The 24,287-nt window shown below is 51.1% G+C and overlaps 9 protein-coding genes across 9 annotated transcripts; 7 read left to right on the top strand and 2 right to left on the bottom strand.

Moving 5' to 3' along the window:
• Positions 1-604: 604 nt before the first annotated feature.
• VTN77DRAFT_9228 (uncharacterized protein) lies at positions 605-1,317 on the top strand (the record flags this gene model as incomplete). The annotated part of the gene is made up of 3 exons (XM_069425813.1): positions 605-814; positions 870-906; positions 956-1,317. 3 exons carry the CDS (start codon positions 605-607, stop codon positions 1,315-1,317), a joined length of 609 nt encoding a protein of 202 aa, XP_069274089.1.
• Positions 1,318-1,407: 90 nt separating this feature from the next.
• Positions 1,408-2,154, top strand: VTN77DRAFT_9227 (uncharacterized protein; the record flags this gene model as incomplete). Its single annotated transcript, XM_069425812.1, has 2 exons — positions 1,408-1,460; positions 1,521-2,154. 2 exons carry the CDS (start codon positions 1,408-1,410, stop codon positions 2,152-2,154), a joined length of 687 nt encoding a protein of 228 aa, XP_069274088.1.
• Positions 2,155-5,174: 3,020 nt separating this feature from the next.
• VTN77DRAFT_9226 (uncharacterized protein) lies at positions 5,175-8,260 on the top strand (the record flags this gene model as incomplete). The annotated part of the gene is made up of 2 exons (XM_069425811.1): positions 5,175-5,210; positions 5,300-8,260. 2 exons carry the CDS (start codon positions 5,175-5,177, stop codon positions 8,258-8,260), a joined length of 2,997 nt encoding a protein of 998 aa, XP_069274087.1.
• A 1,527-nt stretch (positions 8,261-9,787) lies between these two features.
• On the top strand, positions 9,788-10,516 carry VTN77DRAFT_9225 (uncharacterized protein; the record flags this gene model as incomplete). Its single annotated transcript, XM_069425810.1, has 1 exon — positions 9,788-10,516. One exon carries the CDS (start codon positions 9,788-9,790, stop codon positions 10,514-10,516), a length of 729 nt encoding a protein of 242 aa, XP_069274086.1.
• A 662-nt stretch (positions 10,517-11,178) lies between these two features.
• On the top strand, positions 11,179-11,970 carry VTN77DRAFT_9224 (uncharacterized protein; the record flags this gene model as incomplete). The annotated part of the gene is made up of 3 exons (XM_069425809.1): positions 11,179-11,360; positions 11,563-11,604; positions 11,694-11,970. The coding sequence occupies 3 exons, from the start codon at positions 11,179-11,181 to the stop codon at positions 11,968-11,970; spliced, it is 501 nt and encodes a 166-aa protein (XP_069274085.1).
• Positions 11,971-12,402: 432 nt separating this feature from the next.
• Positions 12,403-16,930, bottom strand: VTN77DRAFT_9223 (uncharacterized protein; the record flags this gene model as incomplete). Its single annotated transcript, XM_069425808.1, has 4 exons — positions 12,403-12,653; positions 12,705-16,446; positions 16,509-16,688; positions 16,757-16,930. 4 exons carry the CDS (start codon positions 16,928-16,930, stop codon positions 12,403-12,405), a joined length of 4,347 nt encoding a protein of 1,448 aa, XP_069274084.1.
• A 1,557-nt stretch (positions 16,931-18,487) lies between these two features.
• On the top strand, positions 18,488-20,214 carry VTN77DRAFT_9222 (uncharacterized protein; the record flags this gene model as incomplete). The annotated part of the gene is made up of 3 exons (XM_069425807.1): positions 18,488-18,775; positions 18,828-18,985; positions 19,071-20,214. 3 exons carry the CDS (start codon positions 18,488-18,490, stop codon positions 20,212-20,214), a joined length of 1,590 nt encoding a protein of 529 aa, XP_069274083.1.
• A 1,685-nt stretch (positions 20,215-21,899) lies between these two features.
• VTN77DRAFT_9221 (uncharacterized protein) lies at positions 21,900-23,005 on the bottom strand (the record flags this gene model as incomplete). Its single annotated transcript, XM_069425806.1, has 2 exons — positions 21,900-22,521; positions 22,593-23,005. 2 exons carry the CDS (start codon positions 23,003-23,005, stop codon positions 21,900-21,902), a joined length of 1,035 nt encoding a protein of 344 aa, XP_069274082.1.
• A 696-nt stretch (positions 23,006-23,701) lies between these two features.
• Positions 23,702-24,232, top strand: VTN77DRAFT_9220 (uncharacterized protein; the record flags this gene model as incomplete). Its single annotated transcript, XM_069425805.1, has 3 exons — positions 23,702-23,863; positions 23,948-24,105; positions 24,166-24,232. 3 exons carry the CDS (start codon positions 23,702-23,704, stop codon positions 24,230-24,232), a joined length of 387 nt encoding a protein of 128 aa, XP_069274081.1.
• Positions 24,233-24,287: the final 55 nt, after the last annotated feature.

The raw sequence follows: 24,287 nt of genomic DNA, 5'->3' as shown, positions 1-24,287 counted from the left end.
GATCTAACAGAGAACCGGAGATCCCCGTTGCTATTGATATTTTCCTATTGGATGCTGGCCAGTGATCTATCTCTCCCTAATAACCAACTTCTTTATTGGTTCAAATCTAAAACAAACAGACGTTAATTCTAAAAATATGACAGACTTGAAACACTTGGGGCTCCAACTTTTGATCCCGCCCCGCAAACCGGGGAGGGCCCGACGCGTGAACAGTACAGTCTTGTACCAGACGCATCCTGTGTTATTGTTGTAGTAGTAGTAGTTATTGTTGTCCACAACTGCCTTAACGCCTCGCAAGGCCTCGCAACCAACAGCCCCCACTAGTTGCAGCCATGATTCCCGAACAAAACCAGTTATTAAGGGTGTGCCAGCGCAAGGCATTCCTGCGGGTGCCTTAGCCCGGCCTTGCATCCGCATTAACGTAACCAACAGAGGATATCCGTACCTCGCCGAACTTATACTAACAATATATTAGTATGCCACTTCTAATCTCGATGCGTCCTGCAGAGATCTCTGAATATTTCAATCTATCCCGCCAAGCGAGGGCTTGAGATGGGTGTAGCGACTCTTCTTTCCGCTGACCTGATTCTATGGTATCCTGGAGATGCCGCCGATTCAAGGGGGAAATATCACAGAAGACGCCAGAACTGCTGCTGCCGTCATGGCACATCTGCAAGGTGACCGGACTGGTCTGGTTGTGGCGTACATCGTCCTCAACCTGGTGAGCGTGACGGCCGTGGGTGTCCGATTTTATGCGATTTCTATCTCCCGCCGGCGGGTTACGGCCCATGATATCCTCTGTGTGATTGCGCTGGTGGGTTGAGATATCTTCTTTTTAAGACCAATCATCGTCAACTGACAATGAGTAGGTAGCGCTTATTGGATACAGCATCGACACTCTGATCGGTAAGTAAACCGCTAACTTTCACCTGAGACCTCGCTGATTAAGATATAGGGGCTGTCTATGGCGGCATTGGACTTCGCCTCCATCAGGTCACAGAGTCGCAGCTGGAACTTGCACGCAAGGTCAGTTGTAACAGTACTTGCCCACGAGGTCTTGAGGACCGGTTGGCTCATGTATTACAGACCTTTTTCGTCTCCCAGTTCTTCTGGGCCATATCTGTCACGAGCTATAGATTAGCCGTCCTCCATCTTCAGATGCAGATGTTTCCCACTGTCATATTCTGTCGAGTGACATGGATATGTGTGTTGGTTGTCGTCTTCTTCTTTGTTGCTAGTGCTGCAACAACTGCGAGTATCTGCTGGCCAGTCCAGTTTGCTTGGGATAAAAATATCCACGGTGTCTGCAGCGACTAAGATGCAGCTGGACTGGTTGCAGTTGCATTGAATACAGCGCTGGATGTGCTCGTTGTATTGCTCCCACTGCCTTGGGCCTGGCGCCTGCAGATGACGGGACAGGAGAAGATTCATATGACAGCTACCTTGGTTCTGGCTATGAGGTAAGCTCACGCAGCTTCTATTGTCAATACCGATTTTCCCCAGGCTGACAACTGCTATAGCATCTTCGGAGTCGACCTGTCGCGGAGCATCAAGCTTCTAAACTGCCGACTCGGTCATGACTTTACTTTATGTGCTTTACCAGACGTGATCCTCACCGCCACCGAAATGGCGATTGGCATCATCATCTCCTGCGTCCCTACTTTGGGGCGCATCTTCTGTAGCGACTCGTCTCAAAATGGCCCTTTGTACGAGACCGAAAGGAGCAGCCGCAGTGGCAGCTGCAGCAAACTGGACATCAGACCCTATCCGCTGCGACAGTCCAGTTCAACAACCACCTCCAATATCTCCCCTACTACGACGACGAGAAAGGAGGAAGACAGTTCATATATCCGACCAGCAGCAACCGCAGCAGCAGGCCGCCATCGTCGACGCGGCCGACGAAGTATAAAAAATCTCTGGGAATCCAGACACCACCTGCGCCGTCCCAAAAAAGCCCACCTTCACATCCACAAGAGGCACATCTCGGGGCCGATGCCGTTGCGACCGAATCTTCTAGAGCTGCACAAGTCGTTCGACGCGAGTTTGTATCGGCAGCTGGACGAGATGGATTATCATTATCGGATACGGTCGATACAGCCGTGGCAGCAGGAGGAAGGGGAAGTCGATGTTGATAGATATCATATAGACAGTTAATAAATGCATACAGAGTATACTTGGTGCAGTACATTATGATAATTATTACCCTCTTAAAAAATTTAATAAGTGATAATCCTAGCTTCATAATAATAATAAGAACTATTAGTATAAAGATCATAGTATTAGATACTAATACTAATTTCTTGAATTTATAAGTTATAACCCTAGCTTTTTATAAGTTCATCTAATATAGCTATTTATTAAATTAGAATTTTAGTAACTAGTAGTCATTTCTATAGTAATGTAAATAAAATAAACCAAATTTGTAAGCTAGGGAATCGTGAAACCCCTAATTAGGTAGGGGTTATATCCGTAGTGATATATAGTCAGTTTAAGATAATAATTAACAGGTTTCTTACTTAAGGAATGCCTATAGACCCCTAGATAAGAGTCCTAGGAAAAGATTTGAAATATTATTTTTTTAAACTTATATTATTATTAATTTTGCTATAAAAAAGCTACTCTTAATATATGGGACTACCTAGTAATAATCCAGCTGAGTCATCTTCTTATTTCTAAATAGTTATAAGCTAACTCTAATTATGTTGCCTAGGCTGGCCTCATCCCATCCTGTTGGGAATTAGGGGAGGTGGATTCCTGGTCTAACAAAACACCAGCAATCTGATGTTGCGCAGTATAAACTGCCAGAACGTCTGAATAATGGCTTTCCAGTGCCTCAAATGGTTAGGCCTTGATGCTGCGTCTTCCCCCTGGATAAATCTTCTGTTAGGATACCTTTCTGTTTGGTATTGATGATTCAAATATATAAGGTGGATAATTAGGTAGTGCTTAAATTCAGAGAAAATATCCTCTTACCGTAAAGCTTACTTAGTGTCTTACTTTAAGGGATCTCCCTACTAACCAATAGATTGGAAGTCCCTTCTTCTCTTAATTATTGCTAGAAATCTGGTATTAGATCTATCTATACCTCTTTGGCAACCAGAGAGTATATATAGAATTTAATATTAGGCTAGTATACTCTAATAATAAACTGGGCATATAGTTTAAGGAGTATCGCGAGAAATGGTACTAGTAGCATTGAATTTATAATGAATAAGTAGTATTCTATCCACAGCACCCGGGCTGGCCTTGTGATTGCTGCCAGTATGAAGACAATAATACGTTGGAAGGCAAATCGGATAAGAAGAGGCTCTGTAAGTTCAAGCCATGGGCGGACTATAAGTTGATCGGATTGATCTGGGTGAGATGCTGCCGGCTTGGGTATGTTTCTTTCCTTCTTTCTTTCTCGAAGCATCCTGATCACCTGTTCCAATAAGGAGACCATATAGCTCTCTCACCCTGGTAAAAGCTGGCAACCGACTGGCATTTGGATAATACTCCATATGTTCAGCTAGTGGCGTGCTGATAAAGGAGACTACAAGTATCGTTGATTGGGAGGGGGTGTAGATACCATGTAATTTTCTGATGGTAGTGATCAATCTTGCATTTATACTTGCACCAGGTAGCTAACCAAACTCTGCCATTTCTAGGTAAACATACCACCAAATTACTTGTTTCATGTACGGGAATAGGACTTCTTCATGTCGAGGTGGAAGGTCTACTATTGATCACAATAGGAAAAGTAAGAGGGGTGCAAAGCTGCCGTGCTTGTTTAGAGCGTCTTGGGAGGGTTTCTAATCAGCCATCATACCATCTCAAGTGCTGAAAGCGAATGAAGAAATACTGTTGGTCCACTAAAGACAGAAATAGCATTTTGAGTTGATAATGTTGGATGATCAGACAGATGACCATATCAACTACAAGGCTAGCATATAGAGTAAAAGAACATGGGATCAATAGGAAGATACTATCCTTAATATCAGAGAATACATTTGATAATAAAATTATATGCAGTAGGTACGTAGAAATTTCTCGATGATATGCCTTGTCCTTTTTATTTATTTTTTTCCCTTAAAAAAAAGGAGAGAGAGAGGGGAACACATGACATTTTTAAACTGAAGCTGCAACTCAATCATAGATGCTTGATGCACTTTATTCCCAAGCTACGAGTGTCAAGCAAGAAGTTTGCAGTGAGCTATAGAGTTTGGAATGCTGCTTAATTCTACCCGTATGTGTGATCAATATAAATCACAACTCGTTATCAGCTCTTATCCTGATGGTTTCCACAAGTATGCGATATCAAGCCAACAACCAATATGATCCCCGAGAGGAGACACCTTGCTTGTCAGGATGAATGCCGTGATTGACGAAGTTCGCCTGGCCCCACGTGTTGGTTTGAACCGGGGCTGCTTCTCCGTGATCATACTGAATGGCATGGCATACTCTATACTGTACAATACAATACCGACTTCGAGTGCTGACGAATATCTTCTCGTGACACAATCTGTTTGAATTATTTTTTTTTTCATCTTTTCATCTTTTTTTCTTTTTTTCGAACAAACTCAAAGGTGGGATGCCACAGCTGCAAGACCGCCAGCTGAGCGTGCAGTGATATGCGTCTCGATTGGACAAGAGCGGACTAAGCGTCACTAACCAACAGACCCCAAGGCAGAACGAAGCAGAAGAGGGGCATATCTGAGAGTTGGCCTGGATGTGGAATTATTCATGTTCCATTCTCCTGACCATTGGCGCCTCGGCATCCGTCGCGTTCCGTTCCCGGCGAAACCAGCTGAAGTCAGACAGTGCCTGTTTCCAATCCCAGTGATGGTTTCACAGATCGATCAGCAGTCAGTGTTGCATTTATCATTCATTTCTGTTGTTTCCGTGTTGCATCCGGACAACGCGCGTCGTGCCGATCGCTGTCTGCCGGTTGCCTGTTTGGGCGGTGCCTGCTTACCAAAGCTTTCCTTCCGCTCGGGGCCGCGCTGACGCTGTGCTTCTTCTGGCTACGGTGTCAACAGGCTGAAGACAATATAGACATCTCTTCCCACTCCCTCGATACGGAGGACCACTGATAATTAATTCCTCCCAAAGAAGGCCATCTTCTCCCTGTCTACGCCCTTCCGTCTGATCTTCCGCTTGTTTCCTGCCTGTCCGCTGACAGGCACCGCGCCAACATGGCGGGCATGGAAGAGCTTGAGATCCATAGCAAGGTATGTCTGCAGAATCCAGTCGATCTTGTTGTTCTGTTGAATCGTCCTGTCGAAATGTACAAGGACAAGCTGACCAGACAATCCCACAGTCGTACCTCGTGCGATGGATCAACGTCAAGGGCGACCACACCATCTCCTGGAGCATCCAGCCTCACAAAAAGTCCCTCAATTTCGGCATCTTCAAGCATCCCGGGAAGCTGACCTCCTCCGCCGCCTCTGCTGCCGCCAGCCACGCGTCCGATTCCCACAGCATCGAGTCCAGCGAGCATCCGCAGCCATCCGCCGTCATCGACAAGCTGAGGGCGATCGGGCTGAAGCCCATCCAGTGGATTGGAAAATGCGAGGCCGACAAGATCTCCCAGGGTACCTATGATGTCCCTGCCCACGAAGGCGGCAACTACGCCCTGGTGTTCGACAACACCTTTTCCAAACAGACCTCCAAGACCGCCACTCTCGTCCTCCTGACCTACCCGACCGCCATGCCTCCGCAATCCGGCCATCAAGTCCATCACTCGCAGGCGATGGCCGCAGCAAACAACGCCGGCGGTGCCGGCCACCGCGTGTCACCCAAGCTCGACCCCGTCGCCAATGGCTCGAGCGAGTCGCTGCGTCAGGTCCAGACCAAAGGGCGCACCGTGTCGGGAGGGAAACCGACCAACCGGCCCGGGAGCGCGACCTCGTCCAACGGCCTCTCGACCACGGTCCATACCGGAGTGCTGCAGAAGAGGCGGAGGAAGCGACACCAGGGCTGGGCCCGGCGGTTTTTCTCGCTCGACTTCACCTCGTCGACCCTCTCCTACTATCACGACCGCAACTCGTCCGCCCTGCGCGGTGCCATTCCCCTGCAGCTGGCGGCCGTGGCGTGCAACGCGGAGAGACGGGAGATCTCAATCGACTCCGGAGCCGAGATCTGGCATCTCCGGGCCAGCAACGATCAGGATTTTGCGGCGTGGAAGACGGCGCTCGAAAAGGCCTCCAAGCAGACGAAAGAGGAACGTCCATCCGACACGACTTCTCCTCTCCTCCAGATCCCCTCCCAGTCGCAGCAGCGCCTCACCCCGAATCCGGCGGAGGACCGCGAATGGGAACAGATCGAGAGCCTCGTGAGCAAAGTCTCGGGCACGCGGGATGCGATACGACGGCTGGCCAAGGACACGGATCCCAAATATTTCAGTACGACCACTTTGGCGGCGGCTCCCGAACGACGCGGCCGCTCCCCGAGTCCGCAGCCCAGTCCTTTGGAGCACCCGGGAGCTGGTGAGGATTATTTTGATTCTACTAATAAGGAGAGGCGGCCATTCTGGAAACGGAAGCCGAGCAGCAACACCACCACTACCACCACCACGACGGCCACCCCAACTCCCACCTTGAAGCGGGCTGCCACTGCTGCACCTCTATCTGTTCCCACTCCGTCCAGCGATACTGCATCGGTTCTCGGGGAGAGAAAGCCGAGGAGCGTCATCAGCCATCCAGACCACGAGGATGACATTCACGAGCATCTGATGGCCGTGCTGCGGGATCTCGATACGGTTGTGGCCGAGTTCTCCGCTCTGATTGCCGAAAGCAAGCACCGGCGGCATCCCCCGCTCTCCGCCGCGCCGTCCCGGCGCAGCATGGAATCGGATATCTCACAGGAATTCTTTGATGCCGAGGATGGCGCAGGGTCTCCGCTGCTCCAGATCCAGCACGACTCAGAGGAGGAGGAGGAGGAGGAGGCAGAGAAGCGCGACGAGGAGGAGCTCGTGGAGGACGAGGCGGATTCTCTGTCTGGCAGTGATGTGGATGATGAAGGGAACTTTACCCGGAAGGGTCTCCGACTGGACAATTCCTCGTTGCTCTTCCCTTCGAAGCCCAAGTCGATGATTCCTCTGCCGCTGAACAGCGTGCAGCGTCGGAACATCGTCCCGGCCCCGGTCATGCAGCCGCCGAGTTTGATCGGATTCCTGCGGAAGAACGTGGGTAAGGATCTGTCGGCTATTTCAATGCCGGTGACGGCCAATGAGCCGTTGTCGCTTCTCCAGCGGGCTGCGGAATGCATGGAATACTCGACGCTCCTGGACCAGGCGGCGAGCGCTACCGATGGCCTCGAGCGGCTCGTCTATGTGACGGCGTTTGCGCTCTCGAATCTGTCGACGAACCGGGTGAAGGAGCGGGCAATTCGCAAGCCGTTCAATCCCATGCTCGGCGAGACGTTCGAGCTCGTCCGGGAAGACCGCGGGTTCCGGTTGATTGCGGAGAAGGTTTCGCATCGGCCCGTGCAGCTGGCGTATCAGGCCGACAGCAAGGACTGGAGCTTGGCGCAGTCGCCGATGCCGACGCAGAAGTTCTGGGGCAAGTCGGCTGAGATCGTGACGGAGGGTAAAGTGCGGTTGACGCTGCACGCGAGCGGCGAGCGCTACAGTTGGAGCCACGCGACGTCATTCCTGCGGAATATCATCGCCGGAGAGAAGTACGTCGAGCCGGTGGGCGAGATGGTCGTGCTCAACGAGACGACGGGCCAGAAGAGCGTGTCAACGTTCAAGACGGGAGGCATGTTCTCGGGGCGGAGCGAGGAGGTGAGCGTCAAGGCGTTTGACATCCATGGCAACGAGCTGCCTCTGGGACTGGCGGGCACCTGGACGAACTCGTTGCAGCTGACGGAGCACGGGACCATGACGAACAAGACGATCTGGTCGGCGGGCTCGCTGGTGGACCAGGCCGCGAAACGGTACGGCTTCCCGGTCTTCGCGGCGACGCTGAACGAAGTGACGCCGATCGAGCAGGGGAAGCTGCCGCCGACAGACTCGCGACTGCGGCCGGATCAGCGGGCGCTTGAGGAAGGCAATCCCGATCTGGCGGAGGAGTTGAAGGCGAAGCTGGAGGAGAAGCAGCGCGAACGGCGGCGCGAGATGGAGGCGAAGGGCGCGACGTGGCGGCCGCGGTGGTTCACGCGCGTGTCCGAGACGGATGGGGAAGAGGTGATCTGGCGGTTGAAGACGGGCAAGGATGGGTATTGGGAGGAGCGAGGACGGGGGGAGTGGAATGGCGTCGTTCCCATCTTCAAGCTGTAGTATACATTATATTATCTTATACCCCGGAAGCACCACACAGGCATATACATCTGCAATATATAGATCTCGCTCTCGACAGAAGGCAGTTCGCTGGCATATAATATTGACTTGAAGAAGTACGGAGTACTATCTAGTGAATCTGGCAGTCAGTAGTCGAGCCTTTGTCCGTAGGTTCAGGATGGCTTAGCCTGGTATTGACGTTCGGAGATTAAATCTCTTTTTTTTATATTATATCTTTTTCTTTTCTAGTCCATATTTTTTTTTTCGTATCTTTCTCCCACGTTCCCATCTCTCTGTCTTTTTTTTTCACTTTCAAAAAGGCCCCGGCCCTGCTCAAAATGTCACGTTTGAGCTCAACGAGGGGGATCATGAATTAATTCGAAATACCTATTGGTCTGCTTATACTACTTATTTACTTAGCTATGTTGATTTAAATCCTTGATTAATTAAGGCAGACAGACGATAAAAAAAAGGCTATGAGTTGGAATTTACATCAGTATAATTCTTAGGAATTCAGCTTCAGCTTCAGCGTTCACAGAGAATGGTGAAAACATAATAATAATATAATTCATAGCAATAGAGCTTTCCATTGTACTGTACATAAATAGCAACAGTATATAATACGGTTTTTTAATTCTCAGATGTCGATCCGTGTAGTTACATGGTGATGTGAGGTAAAGTGCTGTAACATGTATGTACGTACTTATTGCTATTCGCTTCCTTCACATCTAATGATATCAGGTTAGCCTCTCCCCTAGACGAGAAAGCCTAGCTCTGGAGAAATGGAGTCATCAGAGAGGAGAGAGAATCACAGGAATGTTGTTAACTAGTTAGTTAGATCTAGGCAACCAACTCAGATGAATCCCATCTGAATGACCTCCGCAACAATAATAATCTACGCAACAATTAGTGAGTAGTGCCCGGACCGAAGCATACATATACTCCCTACTGCATGTACCTGGATAACTAGATTAGATAGATGCCTAGGGCCTAGGCAGATAGCGTACGGAGTAGAAGAATTTCCACTGCAATTCCTCCGTACTATTACCAAAGAAATTACCGAAAAAAGGAATGTCGTTCTTGGTGACATGTTTTAACTTTCCTCGTCCAGAGTCTAGATTGGCTTGGCCCTTTGTTCAATTCCACGGTAGAATCAGGCTGCCATGGATGTAGCGAGTCAAAAGCCACTACCTAGGTAGAGTAGGGAGTTAGGGTAGTGTATGTCAAGGTTCAGCTTTTGGTAGTATGATTTGGAAGAATGTTTGTTGGGACGATTATTTTTTGTACCCACCTGGTATTAAATTTATCCAGGTCGCTGTCTTGCGGCTCTGCTGGCTGTTAATTAATTATTATTAAGCCGTCCTTTTTTCTTCTCTTTTTCTTTCTTTCTTTCTACTGGGAGGTGCTTATTTCCTTGTCAGTCGCTGGTTATATCGGTGTCACTCGTTCTCGCTACCCATATACATACTTTTCCATATATCCTATTCATTCGTTTAAAGAAATACCATACGCACAAAGGTATTCACAATGCTTCGCCTCCAACAGCTTACTCTCTGTTTCGCCCTCCTGGCCACCCTCCTCGGCATGACCTCCGCTCGCACCGACCTCAGCGGCTGCACCTCCTCGACCACTGTCAACCAGTACCACGAAGCCATCCTGATCTGGTACGTGCCCTCGACAGGCGAGATCTGCGACATCCCAGACTGCGGCGGCGGCCGCGCTCCGCCCAGGTACGACGATCCGGCCTGTCCGGGATATACGGGGACGGCGACCTATTCGCCGAGCTATCTCCCTGGCTATGGCGGTGCAGCAGTGGCGCCTAGCACGGTTGTTGTCTCTGCGGTGGGGGCTGCTGCGACGGGGGATGCGGATGGAACTGCTGGGATGGATGGTGAAGATGGAGATGGATCTGATGTCTTGTCTTTTGGTGCAACTTTTATGATTACCGCGGCAGTGCCGTCTCCCACTGCGTCGTCCTCTGCAGTCAAGAACGAGGTTTCCTCTGGTTCTGGTTCTGGTTCTGGAGCCAGTTCCACTGGGAGTGCGACCATTATGATCGCGCCAGCAGCTACTTCTAGTCCTGCCACCGCTACAACGCTCTCATCATCAGCATCCTCGAAGCCTGCTACTGCTAATACGAATACGACTGCGACTACCACTACCACTGTCAATGGCAGCGGGGTCACCGTGCCAGGATACGATGTGGCGAGTGTCATGGCAGTCATCGCTGCTATGGTCGGATTGGTCATGCTCTAGAGCTATGACTTCTAAGCTTCCAGCCTGAATATCGCCGCGCAAGTGTGAATCTGTTGTGATATGTTGTGATATCGATTGATGTGCTGCAGTATTGCTAGACAGGCAGGTAGTAGGTGGCAAGCAGGCTGTATTACGTACTGTATATATAGACTGTACATACATACTTACTGTATTATATAGGCATAACTCGTGTGGTAGTATGTATATGGACGTCAATTAGGGTTTATAATACATGTAGATATTATACCTTGGAGGATAGTTGCTTCATCTCAAATAAGCCTGAGTACCACATACATGCATACTTAAATTTAGTTAAATCTTTGGGAGTCTTTGTTTACGCTTTATTTTGTTGGGAATCAGTGAGATTTCTTTGCTTTTCTCCTCTTCTTTTTTCTCTTCTCCTATACCTCCGGTCAACACCTTACCGAGTCAGTCAGTTGCCGAGTTATCGACACTGTTTCTTTCCTTTTTTTTTTGACGGGGAAGAAAAAAATGAAAAATAAATAAATATGGAAACTTGTCAATGTGAGACCTGGCTGACAGTGAGGGAGGGCAGTTGTCAAGTCTGAATCTGTCCGGACTCGTTTAATTCGATATCTCTGGGAGGACTTGCCCCTGGACGGGCCGCTAAAGTTCGAGGACATGGCCAAGGAGGACAACACATGGCCCTCGACGGTGCTCCTACGGACATCGATCCCGATGTTTTCAGCGAATGTGCCTCCAGTATCGAAGCCGAGTACATGCAGAAGATGTACCTGGCGGCCTTTCCCGACGAACAAATACCGGAACTGCTACCCGCAGGGGCCTTCCCCAGCCATGGCATACCTTCTGCTGGGATCTCCTAGTACAGGCAATTACAATTACGCCTTCTGCGGCAGCAGAGCTGGACCTGAACCTGGCCCTCCTGACGGATGTGCTTTAGAGGAGATAGACCAGTAATAAATAGCCTTATTGCAATCTACCATTGAAATAAATAAATGGTTCTGGAGCCATTATTATTATTGTTCCAGTAATAGGCCCAGGAGAACAGTATATATAATTTCTAGCGCCAATCCCGAGACGATTCCCGAGTTGCAAAGACTCATCCGGTAGGTGACCAGGAAGGCAAATGAGAGGGTGAAAATGACAAAGTCGACGAACCAGCATGATCACGTCCTGATCCTCATCCTTATCTAAGAACCACCCTCCCAGACCATTGTCATCGTCCTGTAGGTCCTGCTGCTGCTGCTTCATCCTGCAATCCGCCGATAGACATCCAGTACCTCATCCTGGATTACCTCCCCGGGATCAACATCCCGAAAATCCTGACCATTCAACAACGATCATACTGGCGGCACCGCGTGCAGCTGCTCCAGAACATTATCCCAGAGACCAAATGCTTTGACGCGGAGCGTGCGGTGGTGGATGTGGACTGGCAGTTCTTGTGTCTCCAGGTGGAGCGCTTGCTGGGGTAGTCTTGTGGATTGCTGAATCGACAGCGGATAATCAATATCGTAAGAGGGGTCGGGGAGCAATTCTCTTTAGAGCAGCGGTTACGAGGTCGGGATATTTGAATTAAATAAGTTAGAGGAACGACCTAGACGCAAGCGGGAAAAAAAAAACAATACCCTACCTAGTATTAATGTAATATTAATATTATGCGATTCGATGTTTTGTCACACTTGGAGCCAACGCATATTCGAAAAGAGATATTTAGTACTGTATTGAATGTCCTGTTCTCATCAAGCCAATAACAACATCAAGGTAATAAAAATTACGAGCTCAAGGTATTTCACAAAAACGCTAGAACTACATGATACATGCTCCCTGAATACAATGCAGAATAAAAAAGTCCCAGACCCAACTTCGATGAGGTTGAATGAAATGACCACGAAATTCATCTCCCGCTACCGCCGCTTCCCAGCTTGCATGTTGGTAAACAGCAACTTGAATCCGTTGCACAGCGCCCGCATGTCCGGATACGGGTTGCGCTGCAGTTCGTAGCCCTGCGGAATCACTTTCACCGGCCAGCACTGCAGCGACGCGTTCATGCCTGCCTTGAAACACAGATTGAAGTACCCCGGATACTTCGGGTTGATGCAGAACGCATAGGCTGACCGTTTCGGGTTCGCCATCGTGTACGTCTTCAACCATTCCTCTGTCATGGCATTAGCGTCTGAAATTAAAAACACAACACAACAAGACTTACCAGTTGCGGCCTGGGTGGTATTATGGAACTTCTCGTTCGACATCATCTCGTCCACCTTCTTGGCCATAGCCTGCACGTGGTTCACGATCAACTCGTCCAGATCGCTGTACGTGTACTTCCCGCCGATTTTCAAGATCCGACCAACCGAGTACTCATTCTCCTTGTTCAGCTCCAGCACATCGATATGCTGATAGACACCATCCGACACCTTCCACGTCACCGTCAGATGGTCAGGCCCCTTGGACGACGGCCGGATAACGCAGTCGCCCCGGCTCTGCGTCCCCAGGTATTCCTCGGCTTGCGCCGCATTGAAGGGCCGGAACAGTGGGTGCTTGATGACACGCATGAAGCGACCCTCAACCTTGGTCTTCTCCTGCAGCGACTTCCGATCTTCCTCTTCCTGCCGGTCGTCCCACTCGCCTTGCATCCGGTCAACTGTCTTCCGCAACGGCTGACTGACTTGGTCCTCACGCAGCGACATGTTGGCCGTAAAGTTCTTTCGGTTGAGGAAGAGGATCTTGCCCTGCACCGACTGGTGGACTTGATAGAGCTCCCTGGGAGAGACATCGTGGCGATCCGTCATGTGCGCCTCCGGCACCAGAACGTCAATGCCGCAATCGAGGATGCCCTCGATGTGATCGTGCGTGATGCGCTTGATCGACATCGGCACCACCATGCCCTCCGAAAGCGTCTCGGGCGTTTCGCCGGTGAGCATCGTGAAGATTTCATCCGTGCTGGGGAAGGCAAACTGTTTCCGCAGCTCCTCGTACGGTTGCTGCAGTTCCGCCCGGATCGTCTCCAGGGTAGCCCGCTTGCGCTGATTCAGGTTCTTCTCCAGCTGCTCCGCATATTCCTCGAGGATCAGATCGTTCACCCGGTCCTGCTGCTCTTCCTTGAAGAGTTTCTTGACAATCGCGCCTTGGCCGTTTTCGTCCGTCTCGGCTTTGATATCCTCCTCATCAAGCTCTAGGGCGTCAGCGGCCATCTTGCGTGCGATATCGTAGTCTTCCGGATGGACTCGGGTGTTGTCGAGAGGGTCGGCGTCGGGATCGGCATTTTCCCAGTCAATATACAGGAAACTGGCACAGTTGTTCCACACCTTCACACCCATCGCGGGGTATTGGGCGTTAACTCCTAGGAGCTCGACCCGATTATTCACCACGCCGCCGTTCATGTTGATAATCTTCAGCAGGTGTGAAGCCTTGCGGGGACCCAGACCGCAAATGTAAGGGAGCAGACTGGCCGTAGAGTTGTCGGTGACAGCCTCATTGATATCGATACCGCAAAGATTGACCATATCCACCAATGCACTCTCCAGATGCCTCATAAGGAGATCCTCCGAGACGAACTGCTGCCCAGGGGCGAACTGGATCGAGATGACGTCCTTTCCAAGGGCAGCGTACTCCTTCATGGGGCTCTGCATATATCTGGCCAAACCCACGCAGTACGCGAACAACGAGTTACGTGCCATCGGGAATTCCTGCCTGGCCCGCTGACTGGCGGAATACGCCCGCGCAGTCTCATCGTTGACAATGACAACTTCCAGTCGATCACTGACCTCCTTGTCGTCTTCGTCGGTGTAGGGGGCACCACGGAGATCTTTCTTGTCGACTATATCGCACAGTTGCTTGTAGAGCTTCCGGGTGTCAGGATGGTATCCAGCCACCGCAATGACGTCCGGTCGCCGCCGCTCAACCAGCTCCACCAAGGTCGTCACATCCTTGCCTTCCTTGATATTGCGATCCTTGTCGCCCATGCGGAGGTCCTCAAACAGGCCGCTTTCCACCACACGACCGTCTTCTTCCACCCAAGCCCACTGGATGAAACCTTCCCCATTCATCCGGCACCGCCCGTTCGTTATAGCGAGCACCCGAGGTACCGTTCCTAGGACCATACCCTTGGGCTTGTATGGAGCTTGGTCGAGCTTCTGAGAGAATGCCTCCCGGCACTCCTTGGCTACATGGTTCTCGCATTCTTGCCGGATATTCTCTTTGACGCTGCGGCTCATTATTTTCTCCAGCTTGGCCAGAGCCATGTCAAGCACCTCGCGTCGTTCACGGTTCCAGGCGTCGGCGACTTCACTAAGATTATCCGACGTAATGTAACCATGCAGGCTCTCCCGGTACCGGTCGAAGTCCTGGAAACGGACCTTGACATTGACGAGGCCTTCTTCTTCGGCCTTCAACATACGCAGGAACATCTCGGGGCGGCGGGCGATATCGCTGAGTTGCTGATTACGCAGGTACTTGAACTCGTAGTACGGGTGCTGCTCGTCGATTCGTCGGAGGCCCTTGTCCGTGCGGTAACAGTCGACCACACCGTTCATGTAGCATTTCTGGCGGACGACTTTGCGCAACCGGGGGCTCATCACCAGCTCCTCCGCAAACATGCTTTTAGCGGCCCTGAGAGCCCTCGACGCGTTTGTGAAGTCGGAGTCCAGAAACGTGTCCGCTATCTCCTCCGGCGGCTTCTCGGGGTCTTCGATGTACTGTCCACGACCTTTCTGAACGCTCTGCGCAAAGGTATCGGGCGTGATTCCGAAAGCGCGTACGAGATTGTAGACATTGCTGTTTCGAACCCGCTCAAAGAAAGACTTTACGCCAGTCTTTCGCCGGTGTGACGTATCACCATTGGTCTCTTTGCCATCTACGCCATCTGTACCGTCCACACCATCCGCGCCTTCTGCGCCATCTGCGGCGTCTGTGCCAGTCGTGCCGTTCGTGCCGTTCGACATGAGGTTCAAATCTCTGATTTGGGAACCATACTGGAAGTGCACATATTCCTGAAGATCCTGGAGTTCTTCCATCGTAGTGGCAGCAGAGAGCATGTCGTCAACGATATCATCCTTAATTTTCATGACGCTCTGTAGTTTATCGTAGGTCTTCTGCAGCGTATGCCGCTTGTCGATGAAGGCGCGGAACTTGAGGTCGTAGTCGAAGATGTCCCACAGATCCGTCATGTTGAGCAATTTCTGAGCCTTGATTGTGTACTGCGGTGCATCTGGATTATTAGGGTCCGGAGACACAGGCGCTTTAGCGGCGTGAATCAGATAGTCCTTGCGGTGCTGGAAGATGAAGGGCACTTCCCAATCTTCCGTGACCATGAACTCGAGCACCTTGGTCACGGATCGCTGGAAAGGCTCCCGGAGTTCGGGTTCGATACGCTTCTTCAGCAACATCAGATTCGCTATCCACCCGGCCTCTTCGCGGAACTCTTCATCGGTGAGGGTGACGTGTTTGTAGGGCTTCCGGGCGATCTGGTGCCGTTCCGGCTCGTCGGTGAATCGGATCTCATTGTCTTCATCTGTCAACATCTTCTCCGCCAGCAGCGACGGCTCAAACACATCCTTGAGGTCGAGCTGCCTTTCTTCCTCCTCCTCGCGCTCCTCCTCTTCTTCTTCCATCTCGAGAGCGAAGAGATAATCAGTGCCGTCGCCAAAGGCCGCACGCATATCCTCCAGGGCGTTCTCGTCGAGTCCGGCGGCCTCTGTGATGGCGAGTCCGGAGATGCCCTTCCGGATGGGCCGGGCAATCTCTTCATCTTCATGCGCACGCTCGCGCTCCTCGTCCGAAAAGACATCCTCTTCGATGAAGTCGTCCATCTCATCATGGATTGCTCCCCTCCGGGTCCTGCCATATTCGGCTTCTTCCTCTTCGTCGGATTTGAACATGTCATCGATTCCCTGGGAAGCCTGACGGTCGGCATCGCCTTTGTGGCCCCTTTTCAAGCGTTTGAACTTGGACTGCGGTTAAAGAAACGGGGTTAGTCACCTGTCTAAATATGGGGGGCCTGGGCCAGTCCTACCTCGCCGGTGGGAGGCTGAAAGTCCGGATTGTGTTCCCCGATCAGGTACAGATCTTCCTCATCGAGGGCCTCGTCCTCGCGCTCGCGCTCTTCCCTTCGGCGTTTCTTCCTCTCTCGACGCCGCTGCTCGCGTTCATCGATCTCCTCTTCATCTTCGTCGACGATGAAACCTTCGCGGATCTATCACACGTGTCAGCAGGTTTCAACAGACAATGACGAGCGGCGCTGTTGGAAGGGCGCTGTCTTACCTCTCGAGCAGCCTCTTCGTCCTCGTCCACGTCCTCATCCTCCTCACTTGAGTCATAGGCAGCAGCCTCGGCTCCAGCGTCCTCGTTGACCTCTCCGGTCTCCTCATCATATTCAACATCGTTCTCCTCCTCGTCCAGCAAGGCCTCGCCTTCAATCAGATCGTTGGTGCTCATGATGCCGGTTGTCTTCTCAGTCAGTTCTCCTCCTTCCCCAAAGTGAAAATGATAGATTGGTGAGAATAACCTGGAAGCAGAAACCAGGTCAACGGGACTGCTCCAGTCAGCGATGGTATGAGTTGAAGGAAAGGCTGGGTGGAGAGCAAGCAGCTCTGTCGAGTGCTTGTCGAGACAGTCACTGATGCTCTTGCCTTTCGGAACAAAAAAGGCGCGACACGCGTGGCGGGTGCCCTAGTCCCAAATTGAGTTAGCGGTGGCTGAGCCAGAACACGTGTGGCTGGTGACCTTCACCTCTCACATGATATCTTACTGTTGATTGGTTGAGCACTGAGGTCAGTGGATCAGGTAACAGCCACGATTGCCGAATCCTACGAATGACCGCCTCAACGCGGAGTAAACGAATCTGGTCACGTGCGTATCTATCTCTCATTCACTGTGCTGCCTTTGAAGCCATCTTCGTTGAAATGTTGGGGCGGTCCGGGACTGCGGATAAGCTACCTACATCACAGCCAGGTATCCGTGGTTGTCTTGCAGCCTTTTGACAGCGACCCACTCCCCGCCAGACAAGCACAATCAACCATACTTTTACCATCGAGTTGGCGAGAATGGGGTAGAATAATAGTTGTCAATGAGTACAATATGAATGGCAGAATAGCACGGGCCCCTGGGCTCACAATATCGTATGCAGATTCGAGGGACATTGACTATTCTATTCGTACTAAGGTTGCTGTTTCTGCCGGTCTATTGTCCTGGATTCCTGCTGTAGAGGAGTCTGGAGTGTTTTTTTAGCTGCGACAAACCAGTCCTCAAGAAGGATTGCGAAGGCCCCTGGTGATGCTGGAAAGTACTGGTACCTGGTTCCCGCGCTAAATCTCCGTGAGAATGAAGTACCGGTACTCTCAGGTTCCCCACTACCGACCGCTGTCACGACAGAAAGCGCCAAGGTTTCAGCCGATGGTGATTATGAGAACCTCTTGCTCCTCCACCTCCGCCAGAACCAGACGCTTTCTCTCCATCCCTACGGCTGAATTGTTCGTTTCTAGCCTGGCCCTCGATTCGACCGCCCAGCTGGTCTTCCGGAGCGAATAGCCATCGCCATCCCACGCGCCGCCGTTTGTTTGGCGCGTCCAGCTCGCCGCCAACGGCGCTCTGATTGGCCCCGCTCCGGTCGTCTGGCTGCCAGCGCCCTCCATCACTCTCCTCTTGCCTACCTAACCGCTGTTCCTCTCTGGACCACCACTCCATCCTCCAGCAGAGTTGAATTCCTGTTGGTGTGCTGCTGGGTGGTTCGATTGCGAATTCGCTCTGCCACTGAGGTTGTTCGGGGTCCGGTCGCATCGCCAGATACCTAGCCTCCGACCCCAACCCCGAAAAGCCCTCAGTTCCCTTCACGATAGACTTCCGACTCCAGCTGTGGCAGTTCGGCCTTCTATATGCTCCATCCTTTCCTCGAACCCACCAGTCTTTCCCTAGTTGCTCGCTGCATTCCTATCTTCTGGTCCCCGCAGTGTTGTCGACCGTCTCCCGGCTGAGTGGCCTCCTGCAGCGGCGGCCATGGCGGAACAATTTAAAGCTCGCACTCTGAAACGCAAGAATGTGAAAGGTCTTCAGCTCAATGCCACCCCCAAGACCGCCTCCAAACCGTCTGAAGGCGACGCGCAGATCCCAGGCGCCCTTGGCAATGCCGACAGCAACCGAACGGATACCCTGGAAATCGGGCTCGAGTTCAAGCTCGACCTGCGCAGTGAGGACCTGATCACGCTCAAGGAGCTCGGTGCAGGCAATGGCGGCACCGTATCCAAGGTCATGCATGCCACCACCAAGGTGATCATGGCACGAAAGGTCAGTACAGTGGCAAGTCTCTTGGCAGTAAACACGCGCTGATGCAGTACAGATTATCCGGGTCGACGCCAAGGAGAATGTCCGAAAACAGATCTTGCGGGAACTTCAAGTAGGACACGACTGCAATTCTCCGTACATCGTCACCTTCTACGGCGCCTTCCAGAATGAATCACGCGATATCGTACTCTGCATGGAGTACATGGATTGCGGGTACGTCGATCTTCCGCCGTTTCGCAGTGAAACATGGATAGATCACATCGGAATGCTTACTGACCGAATATGCGTCTGTCGGCAGCTCTCTCGACCGCATCTCTAAGGAGTTTGGTCCGGTTCGAGTCGATGTTCTTGGCAAGATCACCGAATCGATCCTGGCGGGATTGGTCTACCTGTATGAGAACCACCGGATCATGCACCGCGATATCAAGCCCTCCAACGTCCTTGTCAACTCCCGCGGAAATATCAAACTTTGCGATTTCGGAGTTGCTACAGAGACCGTAAACTCGCTCGCGGATACCTTTGTCGGCACCTCGACGTACATGGCCCCGGAACGGATCCAGGGCGGCGCTTACACGGTTCGGTCGGACGTGTGGAGTGTTGGGTTGACCGTGATGGAGTTGGCCGTGGGGCGATTCCCCTTTGATACGAGCGACTCATCTGCAGGGGATCGAGCTAGTGCCGGTCCCATGGGTATCCTCGATCTGCTCCAGCAGATTGTCCACGAACCCGCCCCGAAGCTCCCAAAGAGTGACGCCTTTCCCCCGATTCTGCATGAGTTCGTAGCCAAGTGCTTGCTCAAGAAACCTGAAGAACGACCCACCCCACGGGAGCTCTATGACAAAGATGCATTCCTGCAGGCCGCCAAGCGAACACCGGTCGATCTCCAAGGGTGGGCCATCAGCATGATGCAGGCACAACATCGTCGGTCGTATCTCGCGCCACCGGCGCCTCAGTCTCTCAAAGAGGCGAATTTACAGCCTCGAGGCGCCAACAGGGAAGCGCCAACCCGGTCTTCACTGAACGTTCCGTCGCATGAAACACCTACCTCGGGCGAAATTCCGCTCAATATCCCCAGCGACGTCACCTCCCACGGACACTACCGAACTTCGGCAAGCACTAAAACGCCGCACAACAGCACCCCAACAACACAAGACCTCCTGCCATCCCTTGAACATCTCTCCCTGGAGACGAAGGACGTCGCCAACGGTGAAGGTCGTCGGCCTTCGCGCTCGTTCGCCAACGATCCTCACACTGCGGCTGACGCCGCTCCGCGCCCCTATTTGCCGCGGGCATCGAGCTCGTCGAGGACAGGCTTGCATAGTACCACCCTGCCGAGGGGGGCAGCACCGCCGCCCTCAGGGCCATTGCCCGCGCCGCCGTCTTCGGCGGGAGATTCGTGGCGAAGCCACTCTCACAAGGTGCGTGGCGAGAACATGACATGAGTCGTCAGATCAGATATGTAGCTGTCATCTTGTCATCGAAATGCGAGAATTAGAGCCGAACATTCTTGGGTAAAGGTTCGAACTGCAATCAGTTATATTCAAGTCATACTCACCTGTTGACGTACGTTGGGCAAACTCTTGAGTAGCTAGTAGCTCTTGATGTCCACTGTTGTCAACTATGGTCTGTATGCATGCATGCCACTTAAAACGTGTCAGAGGACTCGCTCTCGTTTCCACGATTTTCATAGTCATCATCCGGTGTCATTTTTTTTCCGCGTCAAATGAATTTTGCTTGCTGTCCTGTGCTGAAACGAGATGAGATGGATGTCTTGGGTGTTTTGCCTGTTGAAAGCTGTTCAGTTGATTCCCTGCAAACACATCGCAACGCAACGACCGTCATAGCATGTCTGCATTATTCTGCTGATGATCATCCTGGATATCAATTTCCTTTGCTTGTGGATCCCTGCATCATATGGCGTCTGTTCATCCAGTATCTATCTCTCCTGTCTTGTTTCATTTTGGCCTAATCTCGTCATCTCATCTCGTCGGCTTCTTGAGAACACTTTTCTTTGTTTATTGTCCAATCTCCCCGCAAGGCCCCGTCCTGTTTGTCTGTCTGCTTGTTTCGTTGTTATCTGGGCCATTCCGCTGTATTTACCTGTTTCCTTTTTTTTCCCCCTCTCTCTTATTTCTTTTTTGGATATCATAATCATCTCCTTTCTTCCCTGGATATTATAGCTACCTACACGCGAAGTTAGACAATTGAAGTTAAATGAATGGACAAAAAGTTGAATATAAATAACTAAATAAATAAAAAGATGGAACAACCTGATAGACCTGCAAACGGGTATAGATAACTATTAACTAAGACTGTAGCTATATGCACCAACACCAACATTCTACCTCTATATATCTCCCTTTCTATGCACATGTATATTGTCACCGCCGAGGAGGGGAGTCTCCTAGGTCAGAAGTGATCCATCTCACCCGTGGAAGCAAGCAAGCAAAGTGCCGGATAACAAACATCCGAAGAAGATGGAAACTGACTGACGGAGCATGATGATTTTTTTTTCGGGGGTGTTAAACACTAGCCTGTTTTCTTAATTCTTTTTCTAATCATTACTACTAATAGGTTTTCATCATGTTATATTATATATTATATACTATGAGTTAGGTCTATTGTTCTAGTAGTCAAAATCCAGTCATCTTTATCGTTTCCGTTGACAATTATTACCTATATATATATAGGTCAGCCAATATGAGCATGAAATGACCATCTTCGGACTTTGATGACAGAGTTTTATTCCTTGTTTCATTTTATTCAATTCAACTCGTTGCCCAGTGGATTATTGATCCCATTGTTTATTCTAATATAGACAGTTGATATGGAGGAGGGAAATTGTATAGGCGAGATGAACAAAAGAAAGGACGGGTGGACTGATTGATTGACGGGTATAAATAAATAACTATACTACTGAACTATATGCATAAGCACATTCCACCTCTATATATATCCAGGTATAATTTGATGTATTTCGCTTTTTTATTTTTTTTGGCTTTCCTTTTCTTCTTCTCTACCCACCTGTATATATGTATATAGTATATAACCCAACAAGTCTCACGACTCGCTCCGTTATCCAACTGACTGCCTAGGCACTGTCCCTAATTAATTATAGAATTTGAAATCAACCATAGAAACTCCTCTCAGCAGCCTCACAAAACAACGTAATCGCCTTCCTCCCCGCCTCCAGCACGCCATCCATCGCCAGAAACGGATGAGGCATGCCCTGCATAACGTGCAGATCGACCGGGACGTCGGCGTTTCGCAGCTTCTCGGCATACTGCTCCCCCTCAGAGCGGAGCACGTCCAGCTCGCCAACAATCACCACCGCGGGGGGCAGCTGGCTCCAGTCGTCGTCGTATAGCAGAGGACTCGCTTCCGGGTTCGTCCAGTCCTCCTTGTTCGGCAGGTAGTGGTTCCGGTACCACAGCATCTTCGGCGCCGGCAGCGCGGGCGTGTGCTGGTACTCCCGCCACGACCAGTTGTTGGTCACGTCGGCCGTGTTGTCCATCACGGGGACGACGAGGATTTGCTTCACGAAGCGGATGGGTCCGCCTTCACTCTCCTTCCGTGCCAGCGCTTTGTGGGTCATGATTGCGGCGAGGTTGCCGCCGGCTGAGGAGCCGCCGACGGCTAGTTTTGTCGTGTTGATGGACAGTCGGGATGCGGTGTCTGGAGAGATCAGCCAGAGGAGGGCTTCCCAGCAGTCGTGGACGGCGGCGGGGAAGGGGTGTTCGGGGGCGAGTCTGTTGACAAAGCACATGGTCAGTTTTTTTCTTTCTGTCGTCATGACGGTATAGGACTATGATATGTATACCTGTAATCAACCGTCACAACGACACTCTTCGCCCGGACACACACATTGCTGCAAACCGTGTTCTCCGTGTTGATATTCCCCAACACCCATCCACCGCCGTGGAAGTACAAAAACATAGGCCAGCCGCCCTCAGGCTTGTCGCCGTTGGGCGTGAACACCCGGACAAGCACATCGGGCCCCTCCGTCTCTTTCCGCTTGATGTGGATGTCCTCCGTCTTGCCGACCTCGAGTACGGGCCCACCGCCAGGAATTAAAATCCCGCTGGTCCGCGACGCGGCGACGGGCTGGTAGTGCACTTGCTGCTGGTTGATGATGTACTTGTTGTAGAAGGCGACGTATTCCGGGTGCAGCTTGTCCCGGACTGATTCGTGTAGGGGATATGGGGGCTGCGGGACATCTTCGGTGGTTGACATGATGAGCTATAAAATAAAATAAATAAATAAAAAAAATAAACTGCAGGATATGTATGTATGTATGCAATAAAATGCAATGTAGTGTAGTACAATTAATAGCAAGACAAACGTCAGGAGTCAGTCCATTTGATCCAGCAAGGCTGCAGCACGGCCGGCAGACGGAAAATATAAGCGAACCACGCAGGGACAGGGAAGTGTGAGCCATGATCTCCGACACTCCTTTTTAAACATTGTTTAATAATAATAGCCGCATCGATACGACTTGCAAAGCCGTCTTGTCTCGCGCGATACGACATCTCATGCGCCCCACCTGTTGCGCGGGATGGCCAGCCAAATGCGGGGTGTAAAAGATAACTTAGTAAGGTAATTCGACTTATCAGATAATGAGGCGCCATGACTAACGCGGGGACACCCCTCTCGAGAAATGGAGTCGAGATCAGATCGATCCATTCCTGCGGGTGGGGAATGATCGATCGAGATTGGCCTAAATGGGACACTGCCAGAGCTGCCCCTCCCGACGTGGGATGAGCCCGACAACGTCGCATTGAGCACAATTATTGGCTCCAGAGCTGTTGCGTAGAGAGGGGTAGACAAATATATATGGCAGAGCAGGATTAGGTGTCAACTGTAGACTCACATTGCCTGAAGCTTCCTGGAAATTCTCTCGCCTCCAGCTAGAATCCTGCTGAATCCAACATGTCTGTCAAGACTCCCGTCTATACTGACAAGGCTCCAAAGCCGCTGCCCGGCATCTACTCTCAGGCCATCATCGCCAATGGCGTCGTGTACTGCTCCGGTGCCGTTGCGTTGGATCCCGAGACGGGGAAGCTGATTGAGGGAGACATCAAAGCTCACACGGTGAGTCGGAACCAGCCTATCGCATCTATCTTTATTTGTCTCGCATTGAGGAGTTACAACCTGCCTGACTAACAATTCATCCAGCACCAATGCATCAAGAACCTGTCGAATGTCCTCGAGGCCGCAGGCTCCAGCCTCGACAAGGTCGTCAAAGTCAACGTCTTCCTGGCAAACATGGATGACTTCGCAGACATGAACTCCGTCTACACGCAGTACTGGGGTGATGTCAAACCATGCCGAACGTATGTCCCTCTCAGGTGAACCGCAATCGATCAACAAGCACTGACATATGACATTTCCAGCTGCGTCGCGGTCAAGACCTTGCCCCTCAACACGGATGTTGAGATTGAGTGCGTGGCGGTGTTGTAAAGTGATTCCCTTGGGAGAAAACAAAAAGGAAAAGGGGTTTGTTAGATACAGAAAT

This window comes from Rasamsonia byssochlamydoides, assembly GCF_041956645.1.
Source record: "Rasamsonia byssochlamydoides strain NRRL 3658 unplaced genomic scaffold VTN77scaffold_84, whole genome shotgun sequence".
Taxonomy (NCBI): Eukaryota; Fungi; Ascomycota; class Eurotiomycetes; order Eurotiales; family Trichocomaceae; genus Rasamsonia; species Rasamsonia byssochlamydoides.
The sequence above is the reverse complement of the archived record's forward strand: the minus strand, read 5'-3'. Positions and strand labels throughout refer to the sequence as shown.